Genomic DNA, 20001 nt, shown 5'->3' with positions numbered 1-20001 from the left:
CCCGATGACCATGTTAGGAGTTGTTTGGTATGTGTGGGCACTACACAAACCATCTGCAAGTGAGGGCAACCTATTTCCATAATGATGACTCACATTTGAAAGGGGGGGGGGGTTATTGGTTTGTTTTTGTTCATGTCTATTACGTATTTTGTGTTTTTTTCCTTTATTTTTAAGTTGTGAACTGCCCTGAGATCTACGGATGAAGAGCAGTATACAAATTTAATAAATTATTATTATTATTATTATTATTATTATTATGGAAATAGGTTGCACTCACATACGCAGTGGTTCCATGGATGGCAGAATCGCAGGCTGCCTGCAGATGATCAGCAGATGCACTTTACTCTTGTCTGCCATTGGCACTGAATTTTTTTAATTTATGGTTTAGGTATATATACATATATCTATCCTTTTATGTTCTATCCCTTCCTCCACAGCAAATTTTAACCAGAATTGAGTTGTATTCCTTTTTACAATATAAAAGAGTCTCAGAAGTTAGGTAGATTGAAGTCATTTAATGTTCTTGGCAGTATTACGTAACTGCTATCTTTTTACAGTGTAAAATTTACATGCTTATATTAAGTACATGCATAGCCTTCCATCTCCTGGGATTTTGTTGCAAGTAGGCGTGTTTTTGGGTCACATGGCATTGTCCCAGTCCAAACTTCAACCTGCAAGTAGATGCTTGCTCGTCATTTGTGTCACATTTGGAGCCACCCTGAATCATTTTGCCTAAATAAAAGTTGAAAGAGGCCGCAAGCTGTTAACCATTTGTGGAAGAAGTTAGAGGAAAAAAGGTTACAGAGGCCACAAATGCAAATGGATGGTGCAGTGGATGACATAATGGGGCAGGGCTGAGGAGCTGCCCCTCCCCATACCAATGTCACTGCAGTTTACATGGTTGACACTGGGGGAGCACAGCGGTTGTACCAATGGAATCGATTGTGAAGCACATAATTTGACAAAATTCTGTATTCTCTGGTTTGTGTTAACGGGTCGGCGAGTCACTTGCTCAGTGAGTGCTAAAGCTATATAGAATATGTAAGGCATTTGTTTTCATAAAAAAAAGTAGATGACCTGTAAGTCTCCACGTGGTTCTGGCAAGTTTTAAAAGCACTGTGATGCAGTCCCCTTGTTGTGCAATGTGTAAGGCAACTACATTTGTTCTGAGGACAACAGGTCATTCTCCCTAAATTGGCATTAGGAGACACAGAATATAGTTCTAATATAACAACCGATCAAAGGCACACCAGAGTAATTTTCATAGTTTGCTGACCAAAAAACTGTGCTTGATTGTAATATGGGAGTGTATTCCATACATTGGGTACGGGTGGTGCTGTGGGTTAAACCACAGAGCCTAGGGCTTGCCGATCAGAAGGTCACCACGATGGGGTGAGCTCCCGTTGCTCGGTTCCTGCTCCTGCCCACCTAGCAGTTCGAAAACACGTCAAAGTGAAAGTGGATAAATAGGTACCACTCTGGAGGGAAGGTAAATGGCGTTTCTGTGCGCTGCTCTGGTTCGCCAGAAGCTGCTTAGTCATGCTGGCCACATGACCCGGCCAATAAAGCGAGATGAGCGCCGCAACCCCAGAGTCATCCATGACTGGACCTAATGGTCAGGGGTACCTTTACTTTTACCTTTTACTCCATACATTAATAACGTAACTGGTTTGTAGATTTAGATCCATGTTTTTCCAGGTTCTGGTGGTTTGTTCTGGGAAGAAAAAAACTTCAGAGGCAACACTATCCAATTTTATTATATCTAAGGAGTTCAGGTGGGAAGTTATGTATAATGCTGAGGAAACTTTGTAAAAAATATGCAAGTGCAATAATTTAAATAGGTCTTAACTTTGCATCTATGAATTATAAATACTGTATATGGTATGTAATATTTTCATGTATTCATTTGCAGTCTTTGTATTTAAACGATCTCAAATCTTTACAATTATGTTTGTACAATAGAACATAAATGGTTTATTATGGACTAGATAAGTTGTAAATAAGTCTGCAAAACCAAACAGCCAGAACATATGCATATCTGGAGTCCTATAGTGAATCCTATTTCTGCTTTAACAGCTGGCTGTAATGCAGCAAGGCATCTTCTGTGGATATGTAATTATACATATAAATATATGTATGATACATTAAATATTTAGAATTGTTCATAATTTTAATTGAATTATACAGACATATACATATATACATGTTGTGAATATTACTGAATACAGAGATTTTTTTATAAAAAGCATCTTGTGTTCATTTTTATTACAATTTCTGGGGAGAAGTGGGAACAGAAACCTCTGCTCAGTTTGTGTACTCTCCCTCTCTATGTGTCTATAGGGGGAGCTGCATAAATAGTTCAATATCGGTGCATAATCAAACTCACTTTTCTTGCTAATTTGAGAGGACTGCTGTATGATGTTAAGCACACGGAAGCATTTTTGTGTGCTCAAAAAATCCAGCATTAGTTTTGTTCTGATTGTTGATCATAACAATATAAGCAGCTTGGAAACTCTTCTTTCTGCTGCTGTGGCATTTTTTGGCTCTTTTGACCACCATCCTGCCTCTCATTCATCTCTACCTTACTTTGCACCACACCTTAAAGTTACTGTGTTTGATGCACACATATTGTATATTATGAATTCAGAACTTGAAAAAACTACCGCAGGCAATCCTATCTTGGAAAGTTTGCTATATTCAACACTTTTCAACCAGCTATCCTTTCAAACAAAGAAGTTGGACTCACCATTCACCATTAAGAATTTAAAATATCCTCTGTTGCAAATAAAGATTATCTCGTGGAATATCCAGGAACTGGGATTTTGCTTCTGATCAGGCCTGGTCACGCATGCATTGTTGTTTAACAAGCACAGGCAGTTTAAATAGAACTTGGAATGTTTGACGGGTTTCCTTGGGAACGAACCAGCATAAAAGCAGCAGTTAACGTCTTATACTTTGTGGAGTTTGTGAAATGTAAGTTAGTGCGCAGTTTAAATGCATTTTAGTAATCGGGTTTGTTAGAGTAATTGTTGGGAGTTTTTTTTCCTGTTTTGAACAAGTAAGGAATTGTGTTGAATGAGTAAACAGTAAAAGCAAGATGCCACAAAAAAACAACAACACATATCTTGCTTACTTGAAGCTGGAATTTATTGAAAGACTGCTACTTGTTAATTTATTTTTCTTCCATTATATTTAAATTAAAAAATAAGTTTCTTGTACTTAGCCATGCTGGTGTATTTATAGGTAATTTCTTATAAGATGACCCAAGCAAAAAAATGTGCAGTGTTTTGCTGTTTTGAACCTCTGCTGTTTTCTAAGTGATTGAAAAGTGTTTATTGGTAGGAAACTCAGAAATCATGTTGAAGCTCAGAATTCCAACATAACATGTGGTAGCCACATGGACCAAAAGAGAGCGGGTGGCGCTGTGGTCTAAACCACTGAGCCTCTTGGGTTTGCCAGTCGGAAGGTTGACAGTTCAAATTTGTGTGGCAGGGTGAGCTCCTGTTGCTCTGTCCTGGCTCCTGCCAACCTAGCAGTTCAATAGCATACCAATGCGAGTAGCTAAATACAGTAGGTACCATTGTGGCGGGAAGGTAAACGGCGTTTCCGTGCACTCTAGTTTCCATCACAGTGCCCCGTCACACCAGAAGCTGTTTAGTCATGCTGGCCACATGACCCGTAAAGCTGTCTGTGGACAGTCGCTGGCTCCCTCAGCCTGAAGTGAGATGAGCGCTGCATCCCATAGTCACCTTTGACTGGACTTAACCATCCAGAGGTCGTTTTTTTATTTTTTCACCTTTGCACATGGACCATTTCTCAACCAATCCTTGGCCAGGAGGGAAAGGATCATCTATGCAGCGTCTGGAGGCAATGGAGATCATGATCTAAGCAGAAAAGGAACATTGGTCTTTCCACTGTGGAACACTTCAAGCCACAACACACAGGATGGGCAGGCAGACCCTGTACCAGACAGTGGGTGCTATTTAGGGATCTAAAAGGCTGACTAAAGGATATGATGGGCACACATTCCACCCTTCCACTTAGAATAAGTAATAATAATTTTATTATTTATATCCCACTGATTTGGCTGGCTTTAAAGACTTTTAGAAGACATCTGAAGGCAGCCCTGCATCAGGGAAGATTTTAATGTTTGACATTTTATTATGCTTTTATATGTGCTGGAAGCTGTCCAGAGTGGCTGGGGAAACCCAGCCCGATGTGTGGGGTTTAAATAATAATGATGTTGTTGTTGTTGTTGTTGTTGTTGTTGTTGTTGTTGTTGTTGTTGTCATTTCCATTAAATCCTATAACTTGATCCAGCCTTCATTCCCAAGTGGATGCTATTTCCCACATAGCACAAGTAGTGATTCTTCATTTTGGCCAAACACCCTACACCTTGAGAAATGCGAGTAGCATAGCTGGCATGTTAGTCTGAAATTTAAACAAAAGGCATTCATTTGTCTTTGCTTTTTTCAAGTAGCCCTTCTTTGAATAATAACAACAATCTAGCTTTACCACCTGAAAGTGCATTTGGATGCATGTCAGCCTACTGGTCCCTAGTAAAATAGCCATCTTAGCAGGACAGGCTTAAGGACATATACAAAACATCCATGCAGTTCTTATGACATGTATTCACTAAATGCAATAGCTCACTGCAGATGACAATATAGATAGAATAAACACATGGAAAGTGGGGCAACCATTGGCCATATCTCAAACATCTGTGTTCATACAAAGCTGTATACGGATCCTATGTGTACAACAGATCGTATGGGTACAACTTATACGCAAGCAGCCTGTTCTCTGCATTTTTGTTTTTATGTACACAGACTCTGTGCACAGGTTTGGCCAGTGAGCGAAAACCTTTCTTCTCACACTCATTCTGACTGCATTTTTGCCTATATAGTCCAGTGTGACAAACAGTCCTCTGGAGAATGAATTGGGGAAGAGAGGTGCAAAATAAAGGGAGCATTTGTTTTGGCTGGGAGCGGTGCTTTTTTCCTAAAGGAGAGGCATTATAGTGTGGTGGGGTTAGGTCAACAGCATCCAGATATCCAGTGTGAACCAAAATACTTCCAGAACTCTTGACGGAAGACAAGAGACACTGAGATGAGTGTTTTGCTTTCTTTTGCTTGACCTGACCATTCTGTTTGTATGCACAGCGACGAACATTCCTCATGGCAGGCGAGAACCAAAAAAGCAGCCTCAAGGACCTCTTAGACAGAATGGAAAAGGCCCACAAAGCTGACATTCAGCTTTACACCTCTGGCCACCTGAACCATGACAAGCTTTACAAGCCCCAGCAATGGATCAAGAACAACTTTTGGGAAAGTGCCAAGAAATCTGCACTAATCCTCACAAAAAGAACCAATTTCACAACATCCAGTGTGGTATCCAGAAAGACACAAGCTACCTTGAGCAGCTGTGTGGACTCAACACCCACACCCACCCGTGCCAAATCTGCTTCTCAGTCATGTTTTCAACCTCGGGCATTCAAGGCCAGCTACAGATCTCCAGTGAGCACTTCCCTCAATTCCACATCTTTCAAACAGCAAAGAAAGAAGGATGCTGAGAAGGCAAAGGAGGAACTGGGCATTTTTCAAGAGCAACTTATCAGGGAAGAGCTGGAGGTTCCAGAGATGAGAACGTTGAAATACAAACCGACAATCAACAGTCGGCTTTGTGCCATGGAGGAGACGAAAGATGAATACCAATTCTTTCCTTCTTACTTGGCTGGTGTGACCAGAACGGACCAGTTTCGCAAGTTCATGCAGTTTCAGAAAGATGTGATAGCAAAGCAAGATTTGCTGAAGAACGACTTTATTGGGAGCGATTCAGCAGAGCACCATGAAAGGACGTTGGCTGAGGTAAGTAAAGGGTAGTGTGGAATGAGAGAGGAACACAGGCTCCCAACACATGTAAAACTCTGGAAAAATGATAAGTGGGGGGGGGGGGGAATCAGTGTTGTGGGTAAGCCATGTATTCATCTTGAGATGATAATTGGTTGTCTATTAGAAGAGTGAGAAATATCACTAGTCCTCAGCCGGGTATTCAAGCTCTCAAACCTGTCATCTGTTAGAATGGGTTCAATTAATCAGCAGTGGTTGATGGAGCAGGGTGGAGTGGGTTGGCCCTGCTCACCCGGCTTCCAAAGGTGGAGGTTGCTGAGGGTAACCAAGAGGACAAAGGTGACGGACAGACCCCACTGCTCTTTCCACACCACACTGACCCCACCACTTCCTCTACTCTCCCCCTCTTGGTTACTAGCAGTGATCTCCACATTGGGAAGCCAGTCTTGAGCAGTGCCACCACACCCCACTCTGCACCACCAACCACTACTGCAGCCCACTGTCCCCCCAAATTCTGAATTAACCCTTCAGCAGCTTTGTAGGAACCCAGTTTAACTAGATTGTCTGGAAATGCCAAAACTGTCACGAAATTCTGCTCAATATTGATCCAGAGCAGATTCCAACGTATAGTTAGCAGAGTAAAAACTTAAACATCTTGCAGGTTTCCCCAAAAATAGACCAGAGGCAATTGTATTTCATAGGACTAATTTAGCCAGCTAGCCCTGGTGATCATCTAATGTTTATTGGATGGATTTTCCTCTAAACTGATTTTTGATTTTTGAATTTATTGTTATTCACACTTTTATACTGTATTTTATGCTGTTTTTTGTTGTATCACAATTAAGTGTTTTAAATTTGTTGTTAGCCACTCTGAGCCCAGTTTTCTGAACCAGGAGGGGCGGGGTATAAATAAATAAATATTATTTATTATTATTACTATCCAGCAGAGCTTTACTGCTGCCAAAGGCAAATGAGCATAATGGTCACAAATCCAATACATTCCGGATCGGCACTGTCCATAAGAAGTCCAATTGCAGCAGACTTGACTTAAACTTACAATAACTTATAATAAGACTAAACCTTAACACTATATACAGAGCACCACACCAGAAGGAGAGATGGAAAGAGAAAGTGAAACCTAGGCTCCTTCTGGCCTTACTATTATAATAATCATGACCTTAACAGAAGAGATAACAGAACCAGTTTAAGCCAGCTGTACTCAGCTTCTCTGAAGGAGTGACCCAAACATCCTGAACCTTTTGCTTGTTTCTTTCACACGGAGAAGCTTCCAGAACCCTCTTGAATTAATTAGAATAGGAAAGATCTCTACACATCAGATCAATACTTTCTGCACCAAGAAATGTAAACTGACAAAAACTGCCACAGACTGTGGATTAGGGCTTTAAAGGCAAAAAACAACACTTTAAATTGTGCCCAGAAGCTGATACATAGCCAACACAACCGGTATAGTATCAATGAATTATGTTCTAATTCCCACAAGCATTCTAGTAGCTGCTTTCTAGCTCTTGTGGCAATCTGTCCTGACTCTCACCCAAAACACGAGGACAGAGTGAAGAGCTCTGGGCCCAGGCAAGAAGTTCAGAACAGAAAAGAAACAACAACAACAACAACAATAATAAATTCTATTTATACCCTGCCCTCCTCAGCTGAATCAAAATAATCCAACATTCTAAAAACCTTTCATTATAAAAATTAATTAAAATCAAATTGATGGCAACCATTAAGCAAAATTCTGTGCAGGTTGCCAGAGGAGGGGGTCAGGCTGCGCCCTGACCAAAGGCCTGGTGGAACAGCTCTGTCTTACAGGCCCTGCGGAAGGATGTCAGGTCCCGCAGGGCCCTAGTCTCTTGTGACAGAGTGTTCCACCAGGTTGGAGCCGCGGCCGAGAAAGCCCTGGCTCTAGTTGAGGCCAGCCTAACCTCTCTGTGGCCTGGGATCTTCAGGATGTTTTTATTTGCAGACCGTAAGTTCTTCTGTGGGACATACCAGGAGAGGCGGCCCCGTAGGTACGAGGGTCCTAGGCCGTATAGGGCTTTAAAGGTTAAAACCAGCACCTTAAACCTGATCCTGTACTCCACCGGGAGCCAGTGCAGCTGGTATAGTACCGGATGAATGTGATCTCGCAGCGAAGACCCCATAAGGAGTCTCGCCGCGGCATTCTGCACCCGCTGGAGTTTCTGGGTCAGTCTCAAGGGCAGCCCCACGTAGAGCAAGTTACAATAATCCTGTCTGGAGGTGACCGTCGCGTGGATCACAGTGGCTAGGTCAGGGCGAGAGAGATAAGGAGCCAACTGCTTAGCTTGGCGGAGATGAAAAAATGCCGCCTTTGTTATAGCTGTAATCTGCGCCTCCATAGAGAGGGAGATATCAAAGATTACACCCAAACTCTTAACGGATGATGCTGGCACTAATTGCACCCCCGCAAGAGATGGGAGTTGCCCCCTCAATCCCATATCGCCCTGTCCCAGCCAGAGGACCTCTGTCTTCGAAGGATTTAACTTCAAACGGCTCCCACGTAACCATCCAGCCACAGCTTCCAGACATCTGGTCAGTGTGTCTGGGGCTGAGTCAGGATGGCCATCCATCAACAGATAGAGTTGGGTGTCATCTGCATACTGATGGCAACCCAGCCCAAAACTCCGGACAAGCTGGGTGAGGGGGCGCATAAAGATGTTAAAAAGCATCGGGGAGAGAATCGCACCCTGAGGCACTCCACACACCAAGGAGTGGCGCGATGACAATTCCCCCCCAAGCGCCACCCTCTGTCCCTGACCAGAGAGAAACGAGCGCAGCCATTGAAGGACTGTGCCCTGGATCCCCACGTCGGCAAGGCGGTGGTCCAGGAGTTCGTGATCGACCATGTCGAAGGCTGCTGACAGGTCTAGAAGAATCAGCAGCCCCAACCCGCCTCGATCCAGCTGCCTGCGGAGATCATCTGTTAGGGCGACCAGAGCCGTCTCGGTCCCATGACCAGCGCGGAAGCTGGACTGGAATGGATCGAGAGCCGATGTTTCATCCAGAAACCTACCAAGCTGTTCAGCAACCGCTCTCTCAATCACCTTACCCAAGAATGGAAGATTCGAAACCGGGCGGTAATTGGATAGATCTAAGGGATCTAATGATGTTTTCTTTAAGAGCGGGCGCACCACTGCCTCCTTCAGTTCCCCTGGGAATATCCCGGTGCCAAGGGACAAATTGATGATATCACCCAGGGGGGCCCGCACCTCGTCTGGACACGCTCTAATCAGCCAAGACAGGCACGGGTCAAGAGGACAGGTGGTGGGCTTTCCAGCTCGGAGGAGTCTGTCCACATCGGCTGGGGGTATCCGGTCAAAGTGGTCCAATACTGGACCCGAGGACAGTCGAGGGGCCTCCAGTTCCTTTATTGTATCCAAATTGGCAGGGAGGTCATGGCGGAGCAACAGGACCTTCTCCGCAAAAAAGCTCGCAAATGCCTCACAGCTGTGTGTCAAATTGTTATTTAAATTTGGCTGTCCTTCAAGGGACGTTAAAGACCTAATTATACTAAATAATTGCGCCGGGCGAGAGCTAGCGGAGGCAATGGAGGCAGAGAAGTAGGACTTCTTAGTGGCCTTCACTGCCATCTCGTAGGTTTTCATAAAACCCCTATAAGATATTCTTGAGGCTCCATCACGGGCACCCCGCCATACTCGCTCTAGCCGTCTGAGGTCCCACTTCATTTTCCGAAGCTCCTCGGTAAACCAGGGAGCCCGGTTTCTGCGGGGTCGCAGAGGGCGCCTAGGTGCGATCTCATCGATGGCTGCTAGGAGCTGGATATTCCAGCCCTCAACAAGCTCAGTCAATGAGTCGCCAGGGGGAGCAAGGTCCCGCAAGGCCTGACGGAATCTATCAGGGTCCATCAGCCTCTGCGGGCGAGCCCAAATTGGCTCACCACCTAAGCAGGGTGGGGTGGAAAATCAATCCTGGCTTTCAGAGCGTAGTGATCAGACCATGGCACCTTCATAGAAGGAGACATGATCACATCTATACCGACGCCAAAAATCAAATCCAGCGTGTGGCCTGCTTGATGTGTGGGGCCCAAAACAAACTGGGAGAGCCCTAGTGTTGCCATGGAAGACACCAGGTCCAGAGCCTGTGAGGAGGCAGTGGCATCAGCATGGATGTTGAAGTCCCCCAATACCAATAGGTTAGGGAACTCCAAGGCCCAGCCGGCCACCGCCTCCAGCAGGCCTGACAGGGTGGCTGCTGGTGCGCTAGGTGGCCGGTACACCAGCCAGACAGCCAAGCTCACCTTGGAGCCCCACACTAGGCCAACACATTCAATGCCGGGGATCGATGGCGATGGTAGAGCCCTGAAAGAACAATCTTCCCGGATTAATAATGCTACCCCTCCCCCCCGGCCCACAGTCCGCGACTGGTGGAGGACGGAGAAACCCGGGGGCGCCATCTCTCGTAAGGTAACAGTTTCCCCTTCGCGCACCCAGGTCTCCATCACACAAGCCAGGTTAACCCCCTGCGAGGTGAAGAAATCTCGCAGGGTGGCGGTTTTGTTGCCTATAGACCTGGCATTGCACAACACCAGTGACGGGATGGGGCGCAGATTGGAAGGGGTACGAGCATATCCGTATCTCGATCCCCTTCGCCTATGACATCTGCCCCCACCGCTGTACCTCCCTCGCCCCTCCATGGTAGCAATCCCAAGCCTCATACCAACCTCCATTTACAAAATAGAAAAGCAAACCAAACCAAAAATAATTGTACCAAACAAAACCAATCCCCACCCCACTCAATCTTCAACCCCAAACCAAAATAAAACGGAACAAAATAAAAATACATCAATAAAAACCAGCGTTCACGGTGGTACAACAAAGTAAAAAGTAAAAACCCCTTTAAAACACTTTAAAATATATAAAAACATTTTTAACATTTGCTGCAGCAGCACCAGTGTCCTTAAAGCTGTAGCAGTGGTGAGTGTGGGCCCCGCCCCCTAGGCCTGGTGGAGTGGGCCTACAGGAGGGAGCGGCCTTCCCCAACACCCACGGTGCAGCAGCAGCAGCCATGTCCCAGTGCCTCATGAGGCCTCTTAAGCTGTGGTGGTGGTGAGTCAGTCTGGGCCCCGCCCCCTGGGCCAGGTGGAATTAGCCTGAGGAGGGAGCGGCCTTCCCCAACTCACAGTGCAGCAGCAGCAGCGATGTCCCAGTGCCTCAATGAGGCCTCTTAAGCTCTGGCGGTGGTGGGTCAGTCTGGGCCCCGCCCCCTGGGCCAGGTGGAATTAGCCTGAGGAGGGAGCGGCCTTCCCAACTCACAGTGCAGCAGCAGCAGCAGCGGTGTCCCAGTGCCTCAATGAGGCCTCTTAAGCTCTGGCGGTGGTGGGTCAGTCTGGGCCCCGCCCCCTGGGCCAGGTGGAATTAGCCTGAGGAGGGAGCGGCCTTCCCAACTCACAGTGCAGCAGCAGCTGAAGATGTCCCAATAAGTTTCCAATCCCCTCCTGCAAAACTTTCAAACATGAGGCATGGTACACTTAGCCGCAAGAGTATCTCACCTTATGAGAAGGCTAAATTAGTAAACATGCACACCAACTGGGTAGGTGAGTCTGTTCCTACCAACAGATGTGGAGTCTGGTCCTTGGTGGTGAGGCTCCATCTTCCCCTCCTGTTCAGCCTCTGCTGCCTCTGGCTCAGCCATCCTTGGTGGGTGATCAATACTGTCCTCAGCCCCAGTGAGGCTCTCCACTGAGCAGGAGGGCTAGAAGGTGAAGAACCTCTATCCCCAGTTCCCATGATTCACCCCTCCATCTGCTTTCTTCTCCTCAGCCTGAGCCTGCCAATCCATGCCTGATCCTGACAGGGCCATGGGGCTTATGAACACATTCACTGTCTGCTAACATCTAAGAAGTCAGAATAGGTGGTGGAACGTGTCCAGAGGAGGGCAACCAAAATGGTCAAAGGCCTGGAAACGATGCCTTATGAGGAACGGCTAAGGGAGCTGGGCATGTTTAGCCTGGAGAAGAGGAGGTTAAGGGGTGATATGATAGCCATGTTCAAATATATAAAAGGATGTCACATAGAGGAGGGAGAAAGGTTGTTTTCTGCTGCTCCAGAGAAGCGGACACGGAGCAATGGATCCAAACTACAAGAAAGAAGATTCCACCTAAACATTAGGAAGAACTTCCTGACAGTAAGAGCTGTTTGACAGTGGAATTTGCTGCCAAGGAGTGTGGTGGAGTCTCCTTCTTTGGAGGTCTTTAAGCAGAGGCTTGACAACCATATGTCAGGAGTGCTCTGATGGTGTTTCCTGCTTGGCAGGGGGTTGGACTTGATGGCCCTTGTGGTCTCTTCCAACTCTATGATTCTATGAGATGTTTAGTGTTGTTACTGACGTTCCAGCAACTTTGTCCCTCCCTTGACTCCCAAAACATGAATAAAGTTAGCAAAAATTGAGAAATTATACAAAGAAACAGTTTGCATAATTTAGGCAGCAGAATCCAGCCCTTCTTGGCTTTGAATTTGTATTGCCCAGGGCATGAAGGACTTTATTGGTTGTATTTTTTAAAAAGAAAACAACAAGAACAACAACCATGGAGTATACACATCAAGGGAGAAGTTGGGTTCCTGGAAGAAGTAACATGATCTTTGGACACTACAGGATATAAATTGTACAAATGTTCTCTTCAGGAACTTGCTTGCCTTTCTATGAACCAAAACACCATCTGTGATGGGGCTTACACCTCTTCCCTATTTGGAAGAGAAATTGGTTTGGAAGTGCTTGGGATTTAACTGATTTGTCTGAAATTTATATTTGGCCTGCATGCCAAAGGGATCAGATCTGAATAAACCTTGTGAATTTCCTTCTCTTCCTTTCCAGGCTCTACGGAATATCTGCGACTGCAGCCGGCCTCATTTCAACCGGTTGCAGGCTGTGGGTGACGTTTTTGAAGATATCTGCAACAGTTCTTTGATATTTGGTGACATACTGAAGGAAGTGAAAGTATGTGCTGTTCCTAACATTTAAGGCAGTACAGTGGTACCTCGGGTTACATACGTTTTAGGTTACATACGCTTCAGGTTACAGACTCCGCTAACCCAGAAATAGTGCTTCAGGTTTAGAACTTTGCTTCAGGATAAGAACAGAAATCGGGCTCCGGTGGTGCAGCAGCAGCTGGAGGCCCCATTAGCTAAAGTGGTGCTTCAGGTTAAGAACAGTTTCAGGTTAAGAATGGACCTCCAGAACGAATTAAGTACTTAACCTGAGGTACCACTGTATATCCCGAGCCCCTGGCGGCTTGCTTTGGCACCTGTGATGCCTTTAACACCTAATTCATTCTCAACTAACAGTTGCTTAGTTAACAACATCATTGTGGCTCTATGTAGCTCACACAACCTCTCAATCACAACACAGGATACAAAGGGACATTTGTACAAAGTTATGCTATGAAGGATGTGCATGTTTTCTCTAGTAAATGTGCTGGAAATCCCCCCCTTCTCTAAAAGAAAAGAAAAGAAAAGAAAGCTGAACTTTGGACAATTTATTAAAAAAGAAACTGCATTTATGAATTATCAAAGGAAAGGGAAAATTTCAGTGAAATTCCCATTGGTGGCTGCAGGTTTTTTTTATCGTGTTTAACCTGCTTTCAATGTGGCCAATGAGTTTCATGAGTCCCCTTTCACTCTATAAATAATATTTTGGGCGGTCTGCCTTCTGCAGCCTCCCTGAATTCTCACACTTCCTGTAAACCGCATGACCTCATGAGCTGGGCTTTTCTTGAAGTGCAGGAAGGCAAGGAGGGCTGCCTAACATACTAAAAGTCATTGTTACATAGAATAAGTGGTAGTTCCCAAATAAAATGTACAAATTAAAACTCTGAGTATCCTTTGCAGTTGACCACTAGCTTATCAAGTTCTTTCGCATCTTATAGGAAATTTTAAATGTATTTGAAGATCAGGAAGGAGTGAGATGTCCCACCTTTCCAAAATCACTGTGTGGGAACAAAGAACACCTAAGTGCCGTCTCTAAGCTATGTAGATATCTGATTGTCTAACTTAACTTTCTTGTTTGGCTTTACAGATTGAATATGAACTCTACATGCTAATCCTGCTGGAATCTCTCCCTACAATGCAGTACAGAGTAAAAAAATAATCATTGTTTGTTTTTCAATATAATGCAATGTATGAACCTGTCTGGGCCTGTCCCAATGCTCCTTTGTTGTAAACATAATAGATGGCACTTTCTGCCATCCACACTTCACATAACATGTGTCCCCAGTTTCAGGCAGCACAGAACTCAAGTGTCCCTTACGTCTCATGGTATAGCTGGGTTAGCCTTCTGTGTGTGCTCTATTAGGCCTCCTTAGCACTTGCAGTAGAATGAACTTATTTTATTTTATTTATTAAACTTGTATACCAACCTGTACCCATAGATCTCAGAGTGGTTCACAACATTAACTTCAGTATGTGTGTGTGTATAATACATAATAAAAATAAGAACAGAAACAAACCAATAATTTCCCCTTTCCAAAGCATATTTGAAAGGGCATTGGATGTCAATCAGCCAAAGTCCTGCTTGAGGAGGAAAGTTTTTGCCTGGTGCTTAAAGGTGTATAAAAAGCAGGCAAAGAGCTGAGTTAGATTTTTCTTCTTCTAAGACGTTTCTAACACAGGGGAGCATTCTATCCCTCACCTGTAGTTCAGATTACAGATTACTCATTCTGATGTAAATTTGGATCTGGCCTGTGTATTGTTCTCCTGTACTGGATGTTGCTCAGTATTTGTAATTGGCCTTTATGCAGCGACATGAATCATAGGCAGTGTACACACCACACATTTAAAGTAGCCCCCTCCCCAAATTCTTGTAACCACAATTGTAAAAGGGCTGCTGGGAATTGTAGCTCAGAGAAGGGCAAAACTACAGTTCCCAGGATTCAATGGTGTGTGTGTGTGTGTTAAATCTATGGTGTGTCAAATGTATGCACATAAACACAAACTCAAGATATGTTCTGTCACCCCAGTTAAGAAAAAATAGCGCAAACCGGCTTTGCTCACAGCTATGCTTCCCTCCTGCTGGAATGTCCTAATGGCTGTCTTTGTCGTTCCACCACAATATAGACCTTGCAGAATGAAGTCAAAGGCATGGAGAAGAGGGCAGCGATGACTCATGAAATAGAAGAGAATAGGCAGGAGGTACAGGATCTTGTGCAGAAATCCAGACTGGCTTTAGCAAGAAACGAAGAGTAAGTTGTGTAAGTGTGAAATGTTTCTACAACACACACACACACACACACACACACACCCTTAACCAGGGTAGCCAATATTCTTGTGGGTTTGGTAGGCACAGCACCAAGGCCTAGACATAGATTTTGCTAAATGAATTGGCCTGCAGGGATGTGGGTAGGGAATTCAATTGGCACTTACAGGTGAACCTACCCAACCTGCAGTTTCTGAAACAGGATGTGAAGAAAACTCAGCCAACTTTTGAAATTTGCACTTCTCTGAATTTTGCAATGCGGTTCTTCAGCCACACAATGTGTTGTAATATGCATATACTAGGGTAAATGGATTGGTGAAACTAGCATATAAAAATACATGTAATAAGGGGCCATGGCTAGGCAAAAATACACAGAATTGTGTCTGTGAGGAGACATTTGCATGAAAATGCTGCTTAATTTTCAAGAGGACCTTATTATTATTAAAAATAATCAGAAACTGATGTGGAAATGTGCAGAACTGAATTTAAGGGTGGAAAAATGGAAAACAGAGAAACAAAAAATGGACAGATTTGCTTATATCCAGAGTTCCACACCTTCTGAATGTTCCACTATTGTCCTTCAATAATGCTATTAATGGGGCAGAAATAAGTAACTGGTACAGACAGAGAGGTGTTTTGGGTGGTTGCTCCTGTTTCTGTCTTTCTTCTGTGACTCAAAAAGTCTCACCCGTTTTACTTTCTTACTTATCACATCATAATCCACTTGGCACAGAACAAATTTTTTCAGCTGTGAATATATGTGGTGTCTTAGGCTCCAAGCCTGCACACAGTTAGGCAGCTTAACCCTAATTCATGCCAATGGGATCTAAGTACATTTGTGCAGTGCAGTTCCAAAATTACTTACTCCCAGTTGCATTCAGTTCAACAGGACTTGTTCTCTAATAACAATGTTATGGACTTGCAGGCTTAATCTCTTGCCAAAAGTCCTGGAACTTATTGGCTGTTTTCCCAGTAAAAGCAGGATGTGAACAAAGTCTGTCATGCTTTCTGCTTCTCTGTTATATCCATGAATATTCATGCCCTCAGAATGATATCAACAGTATATTATTAAAAGTAACTTTGAAACCTTGAAGGAGACTTCTTGGTTGCCTCCACTAAAATCTCATAGGGCTCTTAAAATGATTGTGTAGACACATCCCTGATGAATCAAGGAACTCACTTTACTATCTGGCATTGACAAATGTTCAGAGCTGTACATGTGGATTTACAAATTGTCCCATACGATAGAACTGGGGAAAAACTATGTATGTTGCTAACCCCAGAAATGAGCACCTGCAATTTGTAGGGCTGAGTGAAGCCAACCTAGTTTGATGTGCACTTATAATAACGTCAGCCTTTGCAAGGAGTGCTTCCCCCCCTTTGTTTTGTTTGTCATTCATTCATTCACTGATATCCTGCCTTATGGCTTACGCCTGACACCCACAAAATACAATACCCACAAAAGGTAAACATGGAAATGACTGGAGAATATCGCCCTTGTTGTTTATATTTGAGAAAAGGGCAATCAGGAGAATCTGATTGCTATCCAAGGGCTTCTGCCTTTCATTCATGCAGCTAATCAAATGGTGGGTGAGCAAACGCACAGAGCACATTTGGAGTCATTTTGCATTTGGAGTAATCCTCATGTAGACACATTCAACAGGATCAGCTCTTCCACTTTTGCTTGGGTCTGGCGTATATTGTGCAAGTCTTAAAACACTGCCGCTGCTGGTCTGGAATGCATTAGAGGTTTCGTTTTCCTTCTTTTACATTTCAGATTAAGAAATGAATTGGAAATGGAGCTGTGGATGAGCCAGTCTTATGAAAAAATGACAGGTGAGTGGTAGCTTTGCTTGAACAATGGGACTGATGTAAAATCAGTGGGCGTTGTCCAATGTTGCACTCTGAGTTTGACTAATATTGTGCCATAGTTCTCTACAGTGTCAGGCTGCTGAGAGAGACATCCTGCTGAGGGAAAAGCTACTTCACTCCTTTTATCTCCTCAACCTGTTTGGATTTTGACCTTGGATTGCAAGGTTGCAGCTGCAATGCTCCATTCCAAACCACCATCATGTTTTTGCACCTGCAGAAAAGGAACGGGAGGAGGCGTCCAAAGCACAGACTCCTGTCCTTTCCAACACGGAACTACTTGCATCCTTGCGGTGCCAGGTTATCACGACATGGGAGGAAATCCAAGCAATGCAAAAAGAAATTAAAGAAACGATGGCGGTTGCTGGCATCGCCAACATCCGAGAAAAGACCGTTAAAGAATTAGAGGTAAGATCCAAGGGTATAATGAAAAGGTAGATGGGGATATCACCATGCTCCATTCTGTTGAAGGTGGTATGCCTTAGTTTTATGTTTCTGGGCTCCGTGATTCCGTGCAAGGTTGTGATCTTGCAAGTTTTGCCTGAAAACATGTGTTTGGGGGCTCTGTGAGCTCACACAGGTCACATGACTCATGCAGGAGCGCAGCTGGGAAGACACACATCCTGATTTCCAGCAGCAACAAGTTGGAGAGTATGCAATTAAACACACACACATCCACTAAAACATGCAGATTGTTAAAATAAGAACACCACAGCATGAGTCCTTTCTTTAAGAAACAGCCAGTTCCCCAAAGCCTGTTTGAACAAGAAAGTCTTTACTTGCCAGAAAATAACAAGGAGAGAGCCAGTATAACTTTTCTTGGAAAGGAGTGCCAAAGTCTGGGAGCAGCCACCAAGAAGGCCCTCTCCCATGGCCCTACCAAGCGTACCTTGGTTAAGGTTAACCACAGCTTAGGGTTTGGATGTATTGCTAAACTGTGGCTAGCTGAAATCTGAATCAAAAGTGCAGCAAAAGTTTACAGTCTTCTCACTGGAGGGAGAAACTCACAAACAAAATGAACTGTGTCAATATTTCAGGGCATTCTAGAAAAGGAACAATGGCTAGGAACAGTGAATGAATCCATGACTAAGGAAAGGGGATGATCATCTATTTTTATTGTTTTGTTTTTTTTACACACATTTTACATATATCTGAGCAGATAGCAATGTATGTAGGTGGAAAACATGAGCTTCCTGTTATGTTATTTGAACAGTGACAAACTGCCCCTCAACATTTTATTTGCCTCTTGTGCAATACCAAGCATGATGCTACTACCAGTTAAGACAGAGCTTAGCAGCGCCTCCCCACAATCCGGAAGGTGATTTTTTAAAAAAAAGTGTAAGGGATTCTGGACAAACTTACAGGAAGCTTGCAAGTATAAAAATGGTTTGAAAGTATTAAAAATGGGGGGGGGGGCCCTCTAATATTGAATTTGTAGTGCTGCTCTTTACTTTTTGACATTCTTATGATTATATAGGATTATGACTTTAGCAAAATATTACAGTCTTTGCTGATCAAAAAAGATAGCAAGACGTTTAAGAAGGTACATATTTATGATTTTTTTACAGGGTGAAGCATCAAAGCTCCAGGCATCTAACAAGTTTCTTAAGAAACAAATAGGAGTAAGTTTGATTCATTTTTTAGTCAAATACATCCATTCAGTACATCAAAAACTGCATCATTAGAAAAGGTACTTGCCCTACGGCTACGAAATGTTTTGGAAAATGGTTTATCTGTCTGTCTGTTCTTTATGGGTTCAGATATCTCGTGAGATATCATTGTTTGATGTGACTGATCCCAAGATGGAGGAGTGGGTTTTGGCCCATGTTTGGACACTACTGGGTGCCATTTTGAATCAGGATGGTAGACTGAAATATTCCAGACCACACTGCAGCAATCTGGGGTTTTGTCAGGACAGGAAGAAGGAGAGGCAGGCAGACTCTACAAAGAGCAGTGTGGGACTTTTTGCAAAAGGGCTTTCAGTCAGCCCATGCTGCGCTTTCTCACTAGGATAATTACATTATCCACTTATAAATTTCAGGCCGGGTACTTTTCACAAGTCTGCTATATATTTTCTGCCCACTATGCATTTGGACAACACCTAACTAGCATGATAGTTCCTGAAACAAGAAACAAACAAACAAAACAGATTTCTATCTATGTTTAGATAAAGTTGGGTGCCATTTTGAATCAAGATGGCAAACTGAACTTTCCAATACTGCACTGATTTTAACCACTGAGTTCAAAACTTTTTTGGTTTCTTAGAATTCCTGCGCTGTGCCATGTGCAGAGCTGATACCACCAACATTTACATATATAGACCTATATATATGGCACTCATTTCATCAGTATATGTACGTCAGCATCATTAAGTCACACATATAAATATCTATAAGTTCTATATGTAAACAAATAGCTATGAATAAACATTATATATCTGTATCAGTCATCTGTGAATCGCGTGGATGTATATTATATCAACCAATTTGTTTCGAGTAAAGAATCTGTCTCATTTTGTGTTTCTCAGGATGCTGAGCAGACAATCACAAGTGCATTACAGAGGCAGAAGTTTAGTGAGAAAAGCCAGCGGTGAGTCTGAACGTTCTAAACTAGGCGATGCTTAAATTGTGCCTGAGCTCACTCAGAGTCAGAGTAACCTAGGGCTTAACTATGGAGTGCATTCAGCAAGAGCAGATGAGAATGACCCTGAAAACTGCATTTCTCTCATTACTGAGTAAATGTAGAGTCGCCGCACATCAGGCATTGGAAAAAAGGTCCCCAGATCAGAAGACCGTGCTTCCACATAAATCTGAGTTCTATAATATTTTATTTTTTAACAAATCTTGAGGACTGAAGCCAGATATGGCTCTGTTCTTTATACTACCTGCCACAAATTGGTTATGGAATCCCCCTTACATTATATTTACACCGTGCACATGCGCACAAAAACATTAAGCAAGGCTGCAGTCTTCTGGACACTTATCTGGAAATAAGTCCCCTTGAACTCTGTGGAGTTTACTTTGAGTTACACCTGCATAGG

At 43.7% G+C, this 20001-nt stretch overlaps 2 protein-coding genes across 5 annotated transcripts in view; one reads left to right on the top strand and one right to left on the bottom strand.

Moving 5' to 3' along the window:
* The window catches only part of LOC308474458 (uncharacterized protein), a 34540-nt gene extending 30564 nt beyond the window's left edge, over positions 1-3976 (bottom strand). The window contains exons 1-2 of one of the 4 annotated variants that reach the window (XM_081000761.1): positions 3797-3976; positions 2747-2910 (exon numbers count right to left, since the gene is read on the bottom strand). In XM_081000761.1, coding sequence (XP_080856887.1) covers positions 2747-2910; positions 3797-3813 — 181 coding nt within the window. In that variant the 5' untranslated portion in view covers positions 3814-3976. Of the gene's footprint in view, positions 1-500; positions 733-2746; positions 2968-3796 lie in introns of those variants that run through there. The other 3 variants (XM_081000762.1, XR_013984733.1, XR_013984734.1) reach the window with 3 other exon arrangements.
* PDE10A (phosphodiesterase 10A) overlaps positions 1-20001 on the top strand; it is a 120095-nt gene that overhangs the window by 89213 nt on the left and 10881 nt on the right. The window contains exons 22-29 of the mRNA XM_081000765.1: positions 5171-5867; positions 12717-12839; positions 13917-13976; positions 14954-15078; positions 16870-16928; positions 17182-17369; positions 18530-18583; positions 19489-19550. Of these exons, the coding sequence (XP_080856891.1) occupies positions 5171-5867; positions 12717-12839; positions 13917-13976; positions 14954-15078; positions 16870-16928; positions 17182-17369; positions 18530-18583; positions 19489-19550 (1368 nt within the window). The remainder of the gene's footprint in view (positions 1-5170; positions 5868-12716; positions 12840-13916; positions 13977-14953; positions 15079-16869; positions 16929-17181; positions 17370-18529; positions 18584-19488; positions 19551-20001) is intronic.

This window comes from Podarcis pityusensis (assembly GCF_964106645.2).
Source record: "Podarcis pityusensis genome assembly, chromosome: 3".
In the NCBI taxonomy this organism is placed as follows: Eukaryota; Metazoa; Chordata; class Lepidosauria; order Squamata; family Lacertidae; genus Podarcis; species Podarcis pityusensis.
The sequence above is the reverse complement of the archived record's forward strand: the minus strand, read 5'-3'. Positions and strand labels throughout refer to the sequence as shown.